The following is a 17,054-nucleotide window of genomic DNA, read 5'->3' as shown; positions in this document are numbered from 1 at the left end:
TGATTGCATCAAAATTTTCCGCAAGCCCCCACTTGCCTTGCATCGGAATATATACCTCATTGTATTTCAATGTGAGTCATTGAAGGGACGTAGAAGGCCCGTTAATTGCCTTTCATCGGATATTATTAGTTTATCTAGTCTTCTATATTAAGGGTCTTAGTCTATTTAATGAGCTTACTCGAGGACGAGTAAGGTTTAAGTGTGGGGAGATTTGATGAGTCCTATTTTGGCTATATTTTACCCCGCATTTATAGTTTATTCCGACTCGATTTTGTGTGCTTAATTGTTTAATAGCTCATTTAGTTACTAATTTATAATAATTAGTCGTATTAGTTACATTTAATATTTAGTCGTATTGTTATTATAATATTAGTATTATTACTATTATTTTATTAATATATTAATTTAATGTGTAGGTGAGGCGGAATAATAAAGAGGAAATTCAAATTGGAATAAAAGGAGACAGAAATTGAAGAGCAAAGCGGGTCAAAGGTGAAACAAGCCAGGATTGTCCAAGTCAAAGGCTTTTGACTTTTGATTTACACTTCTCCATCAACAATTGAGCAAGCAAGACACATTTCACCCTTCACCATTTTCGTCCCCTGTCTTCACCTCTTTCATTGTCATCATCGTGGTCATCTTCCCCGCATCATTCATCACCATTTTTTCCATCATACGAAATCACCACAAGAACAACAAACGGTCCACCATTCACTCATACTTCATTATCATTCATCATCAAACCCGACACTTCACCCTCTCCATTTTCACTCAGCCACCATCATGCTGCCGTGATAACCAACCAGACAACCACCTGCATCAACAACAGCGAGCAAATCAGTATCGACACAGGGTCCATCATCAACCTCCTCACCACCATTCAACCCGACATTCACTCACTCTGCATCCCCGAGCCCAATTAATCAGCAACAGCGGTAACAACTAAACCCGACATCAATCCACGACAAGCAGCTGCTCCTCCATACCTCGACATTCACACCATCATCAATCACCATTCTCGATCAACCTCCATTCACCATCACTAACCTCGTCCATCACGTCCCAATTCACCATTAACAACTCACAAGCAATTACTTCACCATAGCTGCTCAACACCAACTCAACTTCCCTTTAACCCAATCACCATCTCCACCATCTCCATTTCCACTCCAGTCACCTGCATCACCGACACATTCATCACCTTCGTCCCCGATATCCATCAGCCATTCATCAACAAACCACCACGATTTCAGACCGACGTCCACCACGCGGCAATTCACAATCATCGCATCATCATCACCATTCTCATCCACCCTCCATCAAACCACCAATTCGACTCCCTGCTGCTCCTTTTGCTCGTCGGAGCTCCGAGCAGTTTAACCTCGAGCCTAAATTGGTGAGCCACCACAGCTCAATCTGCAGAAATCAAACACCATTGCATTCTTTGCCAGCCAACCGGCAGCCGACTACACCCACCGGCAGGCACACACTCAATTTCTCTCCTTTTGTGAAGTTCTCGCTACCGGTCATAGCCACCGGCAAATCTGCACCAAGCACGCACGCAACACGCAATTCAACATCTCCCATCAATTTTGTTCCCTCTACCGATGCCCTGGCAGTCGACTGACCGGCATAACGCACACCCCACTTGATTTCTGCTCTTTCTTCAAGTTCCCTCTACCGGTGACACCGCCGGCAACCGGTTAACCGGCATGGACTCCCTTGCACCATCATTTTGCCCTTTTGTTTACTTTTGGTTTGTTTTTGAGTTTTGTGTCGATGGTTTTTCATGTAATTAGAGTAGTTATTATTATTATTACTATATTATTAATATTATTATTAGTTAATACTCATTATTATTAGTAGAACTAGTATAAAAGACACACTTCACCTTAGAAAACACACCACTACCTAAGCCTAGATTAGAATTAGACTAGAAGAGAATTAGTCTCTCTATTTTTTCTCTCTCAATATTGTAGAACCCTAGAAATTATTTTCATCTCTCAATTTTTCTCTTATCAAAGTTGTAATATTTTCTTAATTAGACTTTAATTACTCACCAAATTAGTGTAGATCTAGTTCTAGTCTTAGTTATTTGGGTTGTATTTTGAAGATTTGAAGAAATTCATTCTTCCATTATTATCCAAGTTTGTTACTTTCATCTTAGTTGGTACAATCTCTCTCTTATTTACATCTTATTTTCATTTGTTTACATTGCTTATGTTGTTGAATTGTTATTCATCCAAAGTAGTAATCTTTACCATGTTCATCATGTTTGGTTGTGTTTTGTTCCATCTTATTGTTAGTTTTTCATCCTTAAACATGTGTGAGTAGTCTTATCTAAGGTCATGGGGGATCTTGGGTGATTAAAGGGAGTTGAAATTGGGTTGTTAACCTTTTGAATTGGGTAATTAATCGGTCTTACTCTTGTGCCTATGAAGTGCTCGATGAAATGTTTGAACGAAAGTTTGAGTTTTTATTAGCACGTTTAACTTATCTTGGTGCATTATGCTATTGGATGGTTTTAGAAGTGTTTAATGAGATGCTTAAATGAAAGTTGGAGCCTTTCTTAGACATATTTGATCCATGTTGGTGCCTATACTATTAGATAGTCTTTATGCATGATTGTGATGAGTTTGTCTCAACTAAGTGAAAGCTTGTTTGTAAACCCTTACTCCCATGCCTATGAAATGTTTGATGGATTGCTTAAATGAGAGTTCGAGTCTTTCATTGTCATGTTTAGTCTATCCTAGGTCGAAAGACAATGGAAGGCCTATATGGCATGGTCGAGATGAGTTTTTCATACTAAGTAAATGCTTGTTGGTTAGCTCTAATCGACTAAGAAATCAGGATCAATCATAGGCCCTTATCATTACCCATTTCTTGTTAACAATCTTCTCTTCCCCGACTTACCCAAGTGAACCCAAAGACCTTAGTTTTCATTCATTTGATTAGAAGCAATTTTCATTTAGCTTAATTTTATATCTCATTTGCATCTTAGTTTACAATTAATCAACCTCTTATTTTTATTTGATTAAACTAAAGACTTAAACCGACCAAGTATCTAACCCCCGCCATCTTTGTGTTCGACCCCGATTAAATACTACTTTTTAGTTGGGTTTTATAAATTGTTTTTGGTAGCGGAAGTGACGGAAAAAAACCGGTCATCAGCCATATTCTTGCATTTAAAGGTTTGATTGGATGAATGCTGTAGCAAGAGAGGGGGAAAGAAGGGAGAAAGTTGCATTATTTGACTTCTATGTTCTCTATTTTTAAAGGATTTAAATTTGGATAGAGGGAAAAGTTCTATTAAAATGTCAATATTGATTATAAATTATGAATTTTTGATGTAAATTTGTAAGAGTTTCATAAATTAAATTAATTTATAGAAAAATGAATTAAATCTATAAAATAATATAATTACGTGGCAATGAGTTTTGATGCTCAGATTTACGTGGCATTTACGTGACATTTTTGGATCCTACGTGGCGTTTATTAGTCATTTTAGGGTAGCCTTTTAATTATATTTTATAGATTACATTGGTATTATAAGTGTAAATTGATAACCAGTACTAATATAAGGACCCTTTTTATGAATGGTATCAACATAAAAATTAATTTGTAAACAATAACAAAATATTTACTCCGATCTACTAATAATATCAACTAACACTTTTCGGCCAAAAATGACATAAAATGACCAGAATGCCCTTATAATTAGATCTGAAAAAACCACTCACTTCTCTCTCTTCCCCCCTTATTTTGTCTCCAACACATCACCTCCACGACACCACCACCACTGTCAACAAACCGCCATCATCAGCCTTTGGCCACCACTACCGTCAAGCACAGTCGCACCTCATGATCTAAAACTCCCTAAATCTGTAAAAAAGATTAATGAAGAAGAGGAGGAAGAGTGGTGGATGTCGATTTTGATCTTGGTAACTCGACCGACAACCACCACTGCTTCTTCTCCAGCTGCCAATCACCATCAACACGCCTTCTTCTCCAGCCAACAACCACCATCCCGCCTCTTCGTTAGCCGACATCATTTTCAAGTTTCAAATTTTGAAAAGGAGGAAGAAGAATAAAAGGTAGAATGAGAGAGAAGGAAAGGCGGTGTGGGGTCGTCGGTCGTGGGGTCGGGAGGTGAGTAATGAGGGAGAAAGGAAATGACAGAGGAGTAAGAGTGGGGGAGAAAAGGCGGTAGGTGGAGGTGGTTTCAGGTGTGTCGTCGAGTATGGCGTCATCGGGTGGTGGCATTGAGGGCGGGGCAAGTGCGACTTTCCGGCGAGGGTGGTGTTTGGCGGGTTAGATAAGAGGTGGTGTATTAAGGTGGTTTAGTTAGGCTAGGTTAGTGTTTAGGAAATAGGGGAAGGGTAGAATAGGTATAAAAAAGCAAACATTAGGCGGGAATTTGCAAATCCACCAAAAAAGTGCAACTTTCCGGTGACTTGGTCGGAATAATTATTCTGGTACTGTTTACCAAATAATTTTTATGTTGGTACCATTCATTAAAAAAGTTCTTATTGATACTTAACTTTATTTTAGGAATGATTAGAAGCTACTTTAGTTACCCTCAATAATTCCCCGTTTAAAATGGTTAACGGTTTCATTTATGTTAGAAACGGTACGGTTTAGATTTGGAGTGTGGCCAAACCGAATTAAATTAGGAGTTCGGTGAACCGATCCGTTTTTAAACACCGTCCAATATGGAAATTTGCGGTCAAACAAATAGAATGATCCGATAAGATGACCCGACAAAAGCAGAGAATAAAAGAATTGATCAAGTCTTCATTCTTCAAACGCCATTGAAGACAATTCCAAAACTTTGATTCCCCCAGAATTCCTCAAACTCATACATACTCTCTCTCCTCTCCCTGTTCAACGCGCAGGGAAAGGAAAGAGAGACACCTTCATCATCATCATCATCAACATCATCATCGTCATCGCAATAATGGCCGTAATCTCGGAGCTGAAATCGTCGGAAAGTTTCTCGGTAGGTAAGAAATCATCAATGGCGCCGACGATAAATACGACGTCGTTATCACCGGAAAAGAAATTTATGGACGCGTCGAAGATAGAGGAAGGAGTTAGGTTGATGTTCATGGCGAACGAAGGTGATTTGGATGGGATTAAGGAGGTTTTGGATAACGGCATTGATGTTAATTTCAAGGATATTGATTCCAGGACTCCTCTCCATATCGCCGCTTGTCAAGGTCTCACCGATGTCGTCCAGTTGTTGCTCAGCCGTGGCGCCGATGTTGATCCTAAAGACCGTTGGGGTAGCACTGTATGTTTATATCCTTTCTTCATCATTTTACTATTTTTGCAAAATTCAAAGTTTTGCAAAATTCGATGCTAATGACAATAATTATTCATATTTCTTATTAGGAGATCTTTTTATGCATTGTTTGTGTATTGGTAGGAGTATATGGTCAATAATTTATGCTCTGCGAATGTTTTTGAGTCAAAGGGGATAATTGGTAAGAAAATGCCCATTAGTCCTTGTTTGAATGGAGTGAAAGGGAGGGGGTGAATTGCATTATTTGGAAATCAAATCGGGTCGGAGAGATATGGAGGGGAGGCAGATAGAGTAAAAGTAAAGGGAGGGGAGGGGAGGGAAGAGGAGGCGAAATGGAGTAGCCAAGTTAGGTTTGTTTGAATACAATATCGTTCCAAATCTTTCGTATAGTCGAAGGATTTTGCTCTTACCTCCCCCTCCATTTCCCTTCTACCCCTACTTACTAACTACAACAACAACAACATTACCCCAGTGCCCAGTGCCTCAATGGCTCCCGCAAATTGCGGGATAGGGGGGGTCGGATGTACGCAACCTTACCCTTGTGTTAGCAACACAAAGAGACTGTTTCCGAATGACCCAATTAGAAAATTGCGTCGAGAACTGCATCGAAGGACCGCTACTTCACAAAAGAAAGAAGCGCAGCCATTTTAATGAGCCATTTTAATGAGCCATTTTGATTTATTCCATTATAATCCATAACCAAAGAGTAATGAGTCTTTTGCTCCATTGGAAATATGGAAACCCCCTACTTACTAACTAAACAAAGGATTTTGTATCCCACCTCTCTCCCTTCCCTTTCCCTCCAAATCCTCCAATTCAATTAAGGCCTTATTCTCTTACCCTTTGTTTGGCAGGAGGGAGTGGGGTTTGGTTAGTAAGTTGAGTTTGAGATATTTGGATGGTAGGGGAATAGAGGGATGCATATTCCCTCCTACAAGTCATAATTTCTCAAATCATATGAAAGATTTAGAGGGAAAACTCTTTTACTCCATACCCCCTCTCCTTCCGTTCCCTCCCCTCCATTCGCCTTTCTTCTTTTTGTATCCAAACAAAGGGTCAATGTTCATTTCTTATGCCAATTGGTACAAGGTGAAGGAGTGTACGGGATTGTGCTCAGTTTACATTTTGTTAAGGAGTATAGATTATTGGATTCAACTGAGTTTGATTGTAAGACCTAATTTGCATTACTTGGAATTAGTGAAGTGGATAATATGGTACATGTCTTGTGAAAAGGATACATAGCATGTGGCCATGTGGTCTAGTGTCAAGTAGAAGCCTCGTCCTGGACAGTTCTATGTTGTAGCATTATCGCGAAAAGTTACCTTTAGTAAAAGAGAGAGAGAGTCCTGCTTATCATAGACTATTCCTGACTGCTGAGAAAGGTTTAAAAATAAGCTTTGGGAAGAGTGGAGTAGTAAGAGCATATGCATGTCCTCTTTTCCTTTTTACATCCTGTAGATCTCTTAGTTATGGTCATAGGTAAGTGATTAATGACACTTTACAACTTTGCGAGGTTAAATTGCTGATGCGTTCTTCTTGCTGGTTCCTTATCTGTGTGGAACTAGTTTATTTTGTCTTTATGCCATGGGGCCCTACTTCTATCAGAAATCAGAATGATAAACTGCAGTAGTGACTCAAATTTTTGTCAAAGTATGTTTAGCGCTGACTGTTGACTTGTGCTCGGTTGTGCACTTCTCAGTACTCAACTTTTCGTGCACGTTGTTGACAATAACAATCAATGTATAAGTCGGATTCATGCAACAAGTTATATAGATCTGAGCTTGTTATTCTCAAATTGTAGCAGAGGTCTAAAGCTCATCTCTTTCACGAAGTTCAATGATAGTAAATAACTTTCTTTTTTTAGTATATCCAGATTCAGTTTTCTTACGATAGGATATTTGGATCATGTTTGAAGAGGCCTTATTTCATGGTATAATGTCGATGGAATGCAGAAATATTTTGGTTTTGTTTAGCAAGTCTCTCTGGTGACTAATGTGTGCTTTATTACCCGGTTCTTCAATCCACCTCAACTACCAGTTAATGCCAACCAAATATAGGGGCTCATTTATGCAGTATGGTTCTGAGCATCTCTATCTAATATGATACTTTGGCACTGAGTTTGATAACGAGATGCACCCATATTTTCCATGATACTGTGGCTAGCATTATATCTAGCTCTTTAATTATTCCCTTCTCTTTGTCACGTTGTTCCAATCATTTACTCCTTTTCATATTCTCTCTTTAAACTTCAAAAATGTATTGTTGCACAAGGTTTCACCTACAATACAACAACAACATTACCCCAGTGCCTCAATGGCTCCCGCAATTGCGGGGTAAGGGGGGGTCGGATGTACGCAGCCTTACCCTTGTGTTAGGACTTAGCAACACAAAGAGGCTGTTTCCGAATGACCCAAGATGAAAATTGCGTCGAGAACTGCATCGAAGGACCGCTACTTCACAAAAGAAAGAAGCGCAACCACTTTTGTGAGCCATTTTGATTTATTCCATTATAATCCATAACCAAAGAGTAATGAGTCTTTGGCTCCATTGGAAATATGGAAACAAGGTTTCACTTACAATAAATTAGTTTTTCTTTTTTTTTTGGGTAAAAACAGCATGCCTTGTTGCCACGGGCGCTCGTCGCCTTGCTGCACGTCACCCCTTTTAAAACTAAGATTGATTATGAACAACAAAATGAATATCACTGACAATAGTGGAGATGCGGCACATTTGGATGTGTTGGGAAGACAAAATGTACACTGTACGCACCCTCACAGCTAACCAGTGGAACTCAGTTTAAAACCATGTTTGAATATGATTGATAGTGGAACTTATAATGCAAACTGCGGCATCTTATAGGCTTGACTTCTGATTTTGCTGGTGGTTCTTTTTTTGTATACTGTCAACTTCCTACCCAATCAGACATACAAGCAGTGGGAGAAGGAAAAAAAATAGCCCTAAATGTCTCTGTATGCATTATCATTCTTTTTTGGAGAGAACCTTGGCTATGTAATTTGATACTATGTAAAATTTAGCATCTTAAGCCAACCGTAATGTTGCAAACTGAACTCAGAGCTTTGCGGATTAAAAATATGATAATTATCCCAGTGTTTCCTGTTTCTCTCTCTGTTTATGTTGAATCTATTTTGTTTGCTCTGCATGTTGGGGGCTGTCATACTACGTGACTTGTTATTTGAAAGATCCTGCAATATTGCTTGATAATAAGGATGCCGGCAGATCGAGTTTGAACTTTTGTGTATTCTTTGAACAGCCTCTCGCTGATGCAATATGTTACAAAAATCAAGATGTAATTAAGCTTTTGGAGAAACATGGTGCAAAGCCTCCGGTACGTGTTAACATTCCTGCATACATTGCTGCTAAATTCCACTGCGTTCTTATTAGAGTAGCATCATTTGTGGATCGTGTTTTGATAACAGCTCACATTCGCTTGATTTTGTTTCAGTTGGCTCCAATGCATGTTCAGAGCTACCGTGAAGTCCCTGAATATGAGATTGATCCGAGTGAGCTTGATTTTTCGAACAGCATTGAGATTACAAAGGTTGCTAGGTCCTCAATTTCTCACATTTTTTTTGTTTGTTTACATATCAAAGATTTTAAAGTTTAATACTAGAGTTGTTATATGTCCTGCGTTGGAAATGGGCATGGCGGTATGAAGTTTTTTTTTTAAGTTCAGTACTAAAGTTGCTTTACAGGTTGCATTCGTGATTATTATTTTGTTTATCAGTAACCTGTAATAGATGCAGGGGTATGAATGTATGATATCCTTGTTGAGCCTAGTTGTGTCTGTGTTCTGGAGTTTTACCTTAGCCCTTGGTGATCTTTTTTATGGTGCCTGTAGAAAATATTTCTATTGAGGTTAGGTGGGATCTATGCCCAACTCAGGTTATTTTTTGTGAGGAAATAAAACACAAAATGAACGGTTGCTTCATATTTTCCGATTTGTAACCGTAAGCTTCAGGTTCCTTAAGTTCAGGGTAATTATTGTGGTGCTACACAATTTTGATCGCTTTGTATTTGGCAGCCACTGCTAAATAAACGAGGTTCAAGCCAGAGATGACGTCAGTTAGAGATTTGTATTGCCCGTGTGGGCTGTGGTGAGAAATTATCTCTAACCAATGAGTTTCGACAAGTGACACTGTTGATAATCATTATTCTAAATATACAATGTGCTTGTGTAATGAACAATATTCCAAAAAATTCTCTTCAAAACATTTTGCGTGGTAGATTTCCACACTGCGAGTTTCTTTGGAATACCGTTAACTGCAGACAGTCTAGTTTATAAACTCGATTGCCAATAGGTCTTGTTATTTAATTTATGTCATTTGTTTTCATGCGGATTCAGATCATGATTGTACCAATTTGTTCAAGTTGCTGTTATTTTACCCCCCCCCCCCCCCCCCCCCCCCCCAGCTTGCAGACTGTAACATTATGTCCATTTATAAAGGGTACTTATCGCATGGCATTATGGAGAGGGACTGAAGTTGCTGTTAAGACGCTTGGCGATGAGGTACTGATGGATGAAGACAGAGTGTGAGTTGGAAAGAAATCTGCGTTACTTATCTCTCTCTCAGTTATCTATCAAAAAATTTCCATGCTGATGCTTTTTTATTGTTCTTTTCATTTATCAGGGAGGCATTTAGGGATGAGTTAGCACTGCTACAAAAGATACGGCATCCAAATGTTGTCCAATTTCTGGGGGCTGTGACACAGAGTAGCCCAATGATGATTGTTACTGAGTTCTTGCCTAAGGTTTTCGTTCCTTGTCCAGTTCTTTGAATAACTTATACTCCGTATGTTTTTTTATTGATCAGCTGTTTAGGTGGCAAAACGTCTTTGCCTCGCAAATAACTGAGCATCTGTAATAAGACTCTAAAACGTATCCAGCAAATAGCTAAATGGATGTTCATCACTCCTTTAACTTTCTTGGAACAGCTGCCGCCTATAGGTCTGAAATTTTATCATTAGGTCACTCTTATTTGTGACATGAAATTCTGGCTGGTTAAAAATTTGGAGAACATGCAGCAGCAGAGTTTGACATTTGCGGAAACATTCTTTGCAATCTAGCTTGTGACACACAAGGAGATATATGAAAATTATAGAGGTTTCTACATTGAAACACAGCACTTTATGTGACTCTTGTTCTCAATCAAAATATAAGTTGTAAAATCCATCGGTTTATCATACAGGTAGCCATGTCATGAGTTTGCTCTGGACAACCAAAAGCCTAATCTGATTGAGTTATCTGAAAGATGAAAGGCTTGTAGCTTGGTACCAAGAATGTTCCATACCGGCGTTCTTTATTTTCTCTTAGTTTTTAGCATACTTAAGTAGGTAAAAGGAGAAGCACACATGGTTAAAAAGTGACTTTTAAGGATTGAGCCCACCAAAAATATCCTCATCATGTAAATTCGCAAGGAGACATGAGTCCTACAGATTGTCTGATCACTTAACTTTAACTCTTAAGGGTTTCCCTGGAAAAAAAATCTGTTTGGAGACAGCACTTTCTCTAACTGAGATCTCAATGAGTCGGGATTTCATTGCAGAAAGGTGATAAATGTGAACGAAATAAATAACGGGTGCTTTCTGCGAAAAAAATTCTGCACATTATCCATTTCACATTTTCACTTAGCCGTTCCAATCTATCCTTGGCCCTGAAAACAAAGGAAGATACCCTGATAATTTTTTTTTCTGTCTATTGGAGATGTATGCGTGAGTCACTGCTACTGGATGCCAACTATTTTTTAATTGCTTGTATTTCCTCTCTCTTAGGGTTCCCAGAATGATTATAAAAGGATGACTGCATGAAACAAACTATGACAGCTTTTTCTTAGGCCAAGAGTGAGACAAATTTACCTATGCAATTGTTGTACAACTAGTTTAGATCCCGTGCAATAAATGCGCGGTATTTATAGAGTTCTTATTTTTGTATTACTAAATCATATTAAATTAACACCTCATTAATTTTTTATATTTATGTACAAAAAAAATTCATATCTCACGTCATTATATTTTGATATAAGAAAAAAAATTGAGCCGTAAAATTATTCAAGAAAATTGGACTGTAAAATAATAGTGCTATCTCATTAATTATTCATTTTTCTCGTTTTATTTTGTTTCGAACAAAAAAAATTAAAACTGAAAATTAATCAAAGTGAATTGACTAATGTGCTTAAATATATATTTTTTTTAAAAGTTTTTTTTTATACTACAAAACTAATGGTTTATAGTTTTATATTGTGTATACTTTAATTAAAATATTATAGTTTAGTATTTAGTGAAAATTATATATACTGATGAAGATTAATTTTAATGAAAAGAAATATATAATAAAATATATTACAATTATTAATTTCCTAATTTAGTGAATACAGTTAAATTATCAATAGCTTCCTTAATTAAAAAGATGCTTTTTGGAGGGAAAACTTGTGAGTTCACCTATTCATTTAGTAAGTAGGGGATAGAAGTTATGTTTATGGTCATTAAGCTCATTTATACAGGATTGTAATAGTCATTACACTTTCTTCATTTCGAAGCATTATGGCCAGCCAGTTCAGAGGTCAGACTATCTGAACTGGATATTGCTATATTGTTCAATGTTTGTTGTTTGATGACTTCTTTAGTGGATGTTGACGACTAAGAAGAAAAGTTGTACTTTCAATTTGTCATACTCATGTTCCTGCTCTACATGTACTCTCTGTTCATACCTATATGGCTCTTGAATCCATTTAGATTATTCGTCTTCTTTTGGCATTTATTAATGCGAACAAATATAGTCCTTAAGTGTTCATGCTGAACTCAAATGTGAGTGGAAGGAATACTGAAACACTGAATCTCTGTAATTTTTTGCAGGGGGATCTTTGCATGTTTCTTAAAAGAAAAGGTGCGCTGAAGCCATTCATTGCTGTCAAGTTTGCTCTTGATATTGCAAGGTTTCTTCTATCGCCTACTTGGGAAAACGAACTGCTGTGTTCTAAAACCCACCCTTAAATAAAGTATCATTACTTAATGCAAGAAATACTCCCTTTGTCCAATAATGTTCTTCCTGCTTTACAAAATTCCACTCACATATGTTAGAAAGTAGGAAGATCAGTCTTGGATAGAGGAAGTACCTGTTTTGGTTGACAATGCTCTCTTCTCCCTCCCCTTTAGCAAAAATTCGTGTAGGAGTTGGGCCGTTATGAGCATTAAATATGGCAGCAGAAGGAGTCTCTTTTACTTTTGTTTCCAAATTTTCTTCCGTGTGCTCTCCATAAGCTCTCCATAATAGCTTAGGATTTCTACTTAGAACATGTAGCGTAAAAGTTCATTGAGTCAATGTTTCTGAATGAAGAGAGTTTTATTGCAGGGGAATGAATTATTTGCATGAGAACAAACCAGAAGCAATTATACATCGAGATCTTGAGCCCTCGTATGTTGTCTTTCTTTTTCTATCTTTGGAAAAAAAAAATGTCGTGTTTGTTTGGAATGCTTCTGACTCTCTCCTGTCTAAGATGACAGAAATATACTGCGTGATGATTCTGGCCATCTAAAAGTTGCAGATTTTGGCTTGAGCAAGCTGCTGATATTTTCAAAGGCAGTTAGGGAAGACAAGCCTTCATTGAGTCAAGAAACTTCCTGTGAGTTTTTTCCCCTGAGCAGTAATTCAGCAATTCTCTGTATGAGTGTATGCAGTCCACACTATAATGTTAGACATATCAGTCTTCATTTTCTGTTAGATGATAGAATTATGTTTCACAGTGTGTTAACTGTTAAGATATGAAGCCTGAGTATGCTTCAGTATTCATTACTTCAAAGAGTAAGAAGAGAAGGGGGAAGAAGGTGATGCATTTAAGTGGTCATCATGCCGCTTTATGAATTGTTAACATAAAATTTCTTGATACTTTGTTGCTGGCAGGGAGATATGTGGCTCCAGAACTGTACAAGAATGAAGAGTACGACACAAAAGTTGATGTGTTTTCTTTTGCCTTGATTCTCCAAGAAGTAAGATTTGCCTTTTGTTTCACTTGATCATTCCTATGTCTGCTTTGTTATACTTTTGTATCAAGCTGACGTACAATCTAGTAGTAGCTGATCAATAAGCCAGTATTTTAGCGGTCATGAGACTAAGTGAATGTGGATGAAAACGAAGTCGTATTTTAGCGGTCATGAGACTAAGAATTTTTAAAAGTTTGGTTTCTCTGAAATGAATTGTGGTAGACTGGTAACTCATTCCGATCTAGATGGCATGTTTACAGGTTTTCCTTTAGCCAGTATTTGCTCCTAATGTGAAGTAGGCGCTTATCATTCTTCAATTTGGGCAGCAATCCATTAGTGCCCATGTTCAGTTTTGTGAAAAGAGATCACACATTTTGTTTGTTTTGAATGTGACTCCTCAACTTTCATTTTTGGATCTCAGAACGGAATTACTTGTACCTGATTTACTCAGTACCAATTTCTTAGTAATGTGAAGACCCAGTAATTTTTTCAACCCTATTTTTCTAAATGATTGAAAGCAGTTTACATGTCTGACTTTATTTACAGTTCATCATTATTTTGCATTATTATCTTCAAATTTCACTGTAATGTGAATTTGGGATTGTGCTTCTTCTAGTTTTCACATATATCAAATGCAAAGTTGCAATATACGCAATTCTTGTGTTTTGAGTCTTTTGACATATAAATAAAGATGACAAATATTAGTTGCTGGTCTTTCGCTAAAAGCTTTGGTTCAGAGCCATCAGTTTCATGTCATTTTGATGACAGAGCTTCTCCTCAGCTCTTCTAGGACGCACTTGATAAGTGATTTTTCCATAGTGCAACTTTGTGGTCTAGCTTCTTGATAACTTGTTTTATATCTTCTTCCCTATATGCAGATGATTGAAGGATGCCCCCCTTTTGTATCAAAGCCAGGAAAAGAAGTTGCTAAGGTATATTGTTCAAATGTGCGCCCACCTTTCAAAGCTCCAGCCAAACATTATGCGCATGGACTAAAAGAGTAAGCTCCCATCAAATTTTTTCTTTCTTTTTCTTCTATTTATCACTTACGTAGCATATGGGAAAGATAGCGTAGCCCTTTGCCTTGCTAAGATATTGGCGCACCATCAAGGAGATATCATTAAAGTGGTCTTGAATAATATACGAAGTAGTTAGTCACTTAGTCATGTATACACGACTTTGAGAGTGATTCTGAATAGCACAAATAAGTGGTGGTAGTATTTTTTCTTTGAGGATGTAAAAGGTATCATCTCTCTTATGTTAGAGAAACCAAATTTTTAAAAATTGACTTCTTTTTAGCTGTCAACTTTTGTAAGCACCCACTTCAGTGCCTTCTGGGTAAGGCAACTCTGCCATTGAACAAAGCTTAAGAATTATAGAGCAACCTATAGAAAGGGGGGAAAGCTAAGGGAGGGGGAATGAAGGAGGTTATTTTCCCTCCAAATATTTCTTTTGTTGGAGAGGAAATAACTTGGCTTGGAGGATGGAAATTGACGGATCCATTTTCCTTGCACTCCAAATCCCTCAACCTCCATTTTGCTAACCAAATTAAGAATTTCACCTCCCTCCAAATCCCTCTCCTCCCTTTCCCTCCAAATCCCTAAATCCAAACACACAATTAGTTATCATAACTGATATAGGCATATTGTGAATTCTTGCTGTCTTAAAGTTTGCAGTGTCAAATATCTTGAATTTTGTTTTACAGGTTAATTGAGCAATGCTGGAATGAAAAGCCACATGTGAGGCCGACATTCAAGGAGATACTAAGTACACTGGGGGAAATTAATAAAGTACTTGATCAGAGGAGGCGCCTGAAGGTCAGTCTCTTTTGTTCTCCTAAATATTGTTTTGGGTGGCACTGTGGCAGGGAAAGGGGTGAAGAGATGAAATACAGGGCTAAGGACTTTTGCTTGATTGTCTTGTTGTTGCCCAGGACAAAGAGTCTCCAAGCGAATTGGTGGTTTCTTCGTCTGTCATAAATACGACACCCCCCCACCCCCCGGGCTGTCATATATAATTACTTTCTGTATTTACCAATGTGTTGTGCTATCTGCTTTACCAGAGCATTCTACATGGCTCATAACGTGTGATTTTGGGAACATTTCTTCTTATCATTTGTAGCATAATTTCCCATATTAGTAGAACTGATTGTCCTCTGAAGCTTGTTTGACATGCTATGCAATGTAATGCATTTAGCTCTTTCGTAGGCTGTACAGATGTTAGCTATAATCTAGCTTGTTAAGATGTGAGGTGGTGTTTACTCATGGCCAGGATTCAAACCCTGTCACAGTCAACACCAAAGCTGTAACTCTCTTTACACAAACAACATTACCCCAGTGCCTCAAAGGCTTTAGTACTTAGTAGAGAGCAGGGTAAGGGAGGTTGGATGTTATACACCCTTGCCTTGTGAATTATGCAAAATGAATTGTGCAATGCATTAAATAGCTACTAACCTCCCCTCCAATTTGATTTTCCCACTTGTCTAATATATGTAAGGAGTATTTTAATAAAGCAAAATGGCTCACTAAGATCAAAAAGTGCAACAATATTAACGAGCCATTTTGCTTTATTTCAATGTGATTTAGAAGAACAGAACCAAAGAATAGAGTCTTGCTCCATTGAAATGGAAAAGGCTCTCTTTACACAAATGGTGCTAATGCTATGAAACTTCTGATCTGGTTTTCATCTTTTGATTCAACTCTTGTCCTAATATTCCATGCTAAGTCCGAATTTATTTGATTGTGTGGAAGTCTATGACTTGGTGCTGACATCTTGTTTCCAATTGTTTGAAACAGTCTGGATTTGGTTGCTTCACTATCTTACGCAGGCGGCGAAACGATCGTCATTCGGGTGAAAATAGTCACTCGTCCAACTCAATAATTAGATGATCCACCAATTCATGGTGCACCCTGTCCATATTATTTCACGCTGCTCTGTACATTCACATGGTTTTGTGAATATTGTTAATAATAATAATAGTGTTGGCAAAAATTTCTCTTTGCCATGTCCATTTTTCCACTCAATTGAGTCTTGAGATGATTTCACCTGATGCAAGACTACCGCCAATCCTCGAGTATCCTTCATTTCTGTAGAAGGCAATGGGTTGATCTCACAAGCAAGATTCCAAGCTATGTTGAGATTCATTTATAAATATCCGAGCATGCCTAGGCGCCGGACTTGGTTATTCTTATGAAAAAACTCTGCATAAGTTGGCAATAAATGAAGTTCAAGTGTTACCTGTGTCCGATTGTCGAATTCGACACACGGGTATGCGAGGGAATAGGAAGAATCAAGTTAGAGGAACATAGCATATGCAAGACCGTCTCCTGCAAGTGTGTTTTCCCTTATCTGAAAGCAAATTATCTTGATTTTGACAATCTCGTTTCGTTCTTTGCGAGATTTTTCACTGTGATCCAGGATATTACTCTGCGACACAGGACTGCCAAGGATGTAATTGCCTCGAGGTTGTATTGCAAGGTTTTTGATGGTTATTTGTGCTACAACTATTAACGTACGGTCATTGTCTTATCAGAAATGATTTTAGCATCTGTATGTTTTTAGAACAACATTAAATAGTAGTGACTTTGCTCTTCGAGGCATTGGATGAAGTTCCTACTGTAAGCGTTTTCGATGGAACTTGATAATGAGGGCAAAGCCATTGCTTCATACAATAGGTATTGGTAAATGTATCCCATCTTGCATCGTGATTTCTCATAATGAATCAAGCTCAGATCGATTCTTTTTAAGTGTTTTA

General features: G+C 37.9%; 1 protein-coding gene across 1 annotated transcript; it reads left to right on the top strand.

The window, feature by feature from the left end:
• Positions 1 to 4,762: 4,762 nt before the first annotated feature.
• LOC141596231 (serine/threonine-protein kinase 12-like) lies at positions 4,763 to 17,046 on the top strand. The gene is made up of 12 exons (XM_074416333.1): positions 4,763 to 5,293; positions 8,577 to 8,651; positions 8,769 to 8,864; positions 9,771 to 9,856; positions 9,955 to 10,075; positions 12,176 to 12,255; positions 12,672 to 12,734; positions 12,824 to 12,942; positions 13,221 to 13,306; positions 14,179 to 14,300; positions 15,006 to 15,117; positions 16,096 to 17,046. The coding sequence occupies exons 1-12, from the start codon at positions 4,958 to 4,960 to the stop codon at positions 16,186 to 16,188; spliced, it is 1,389 nt and encodes a 462-aa protein (XP_074272434.1). The 5' UTR covers positions 4,763 to 4,957; the 3' UTR covers positions 16,189 to 17,046.
• The last annotated feature ends 8 nt before the right edge of the window (positions 17,047 to 17,054 follow it).

The sequence above is a fragment of the Silene latifolia genome, chromosome 1 (assembly GCF_048544455.1).
Source record: "Silene latifolia isolate original U9 population chromosome 1, ASM4854445v1, whole genome shotgun sequence".
NCBI classification, from domain to species: domain Eukaryota; kingdom Viridiplantae; phylum Streptophyta; class Magnoliopsida; order Caryophyllales; family Caryophyllaceae; genus Silene; species Silene latifolia.
The sequence above is the reverse complement of the archived record's forward strand: the minus strand, read 5'-3'. Positions and strand labels throughout refer to the sequence as shown.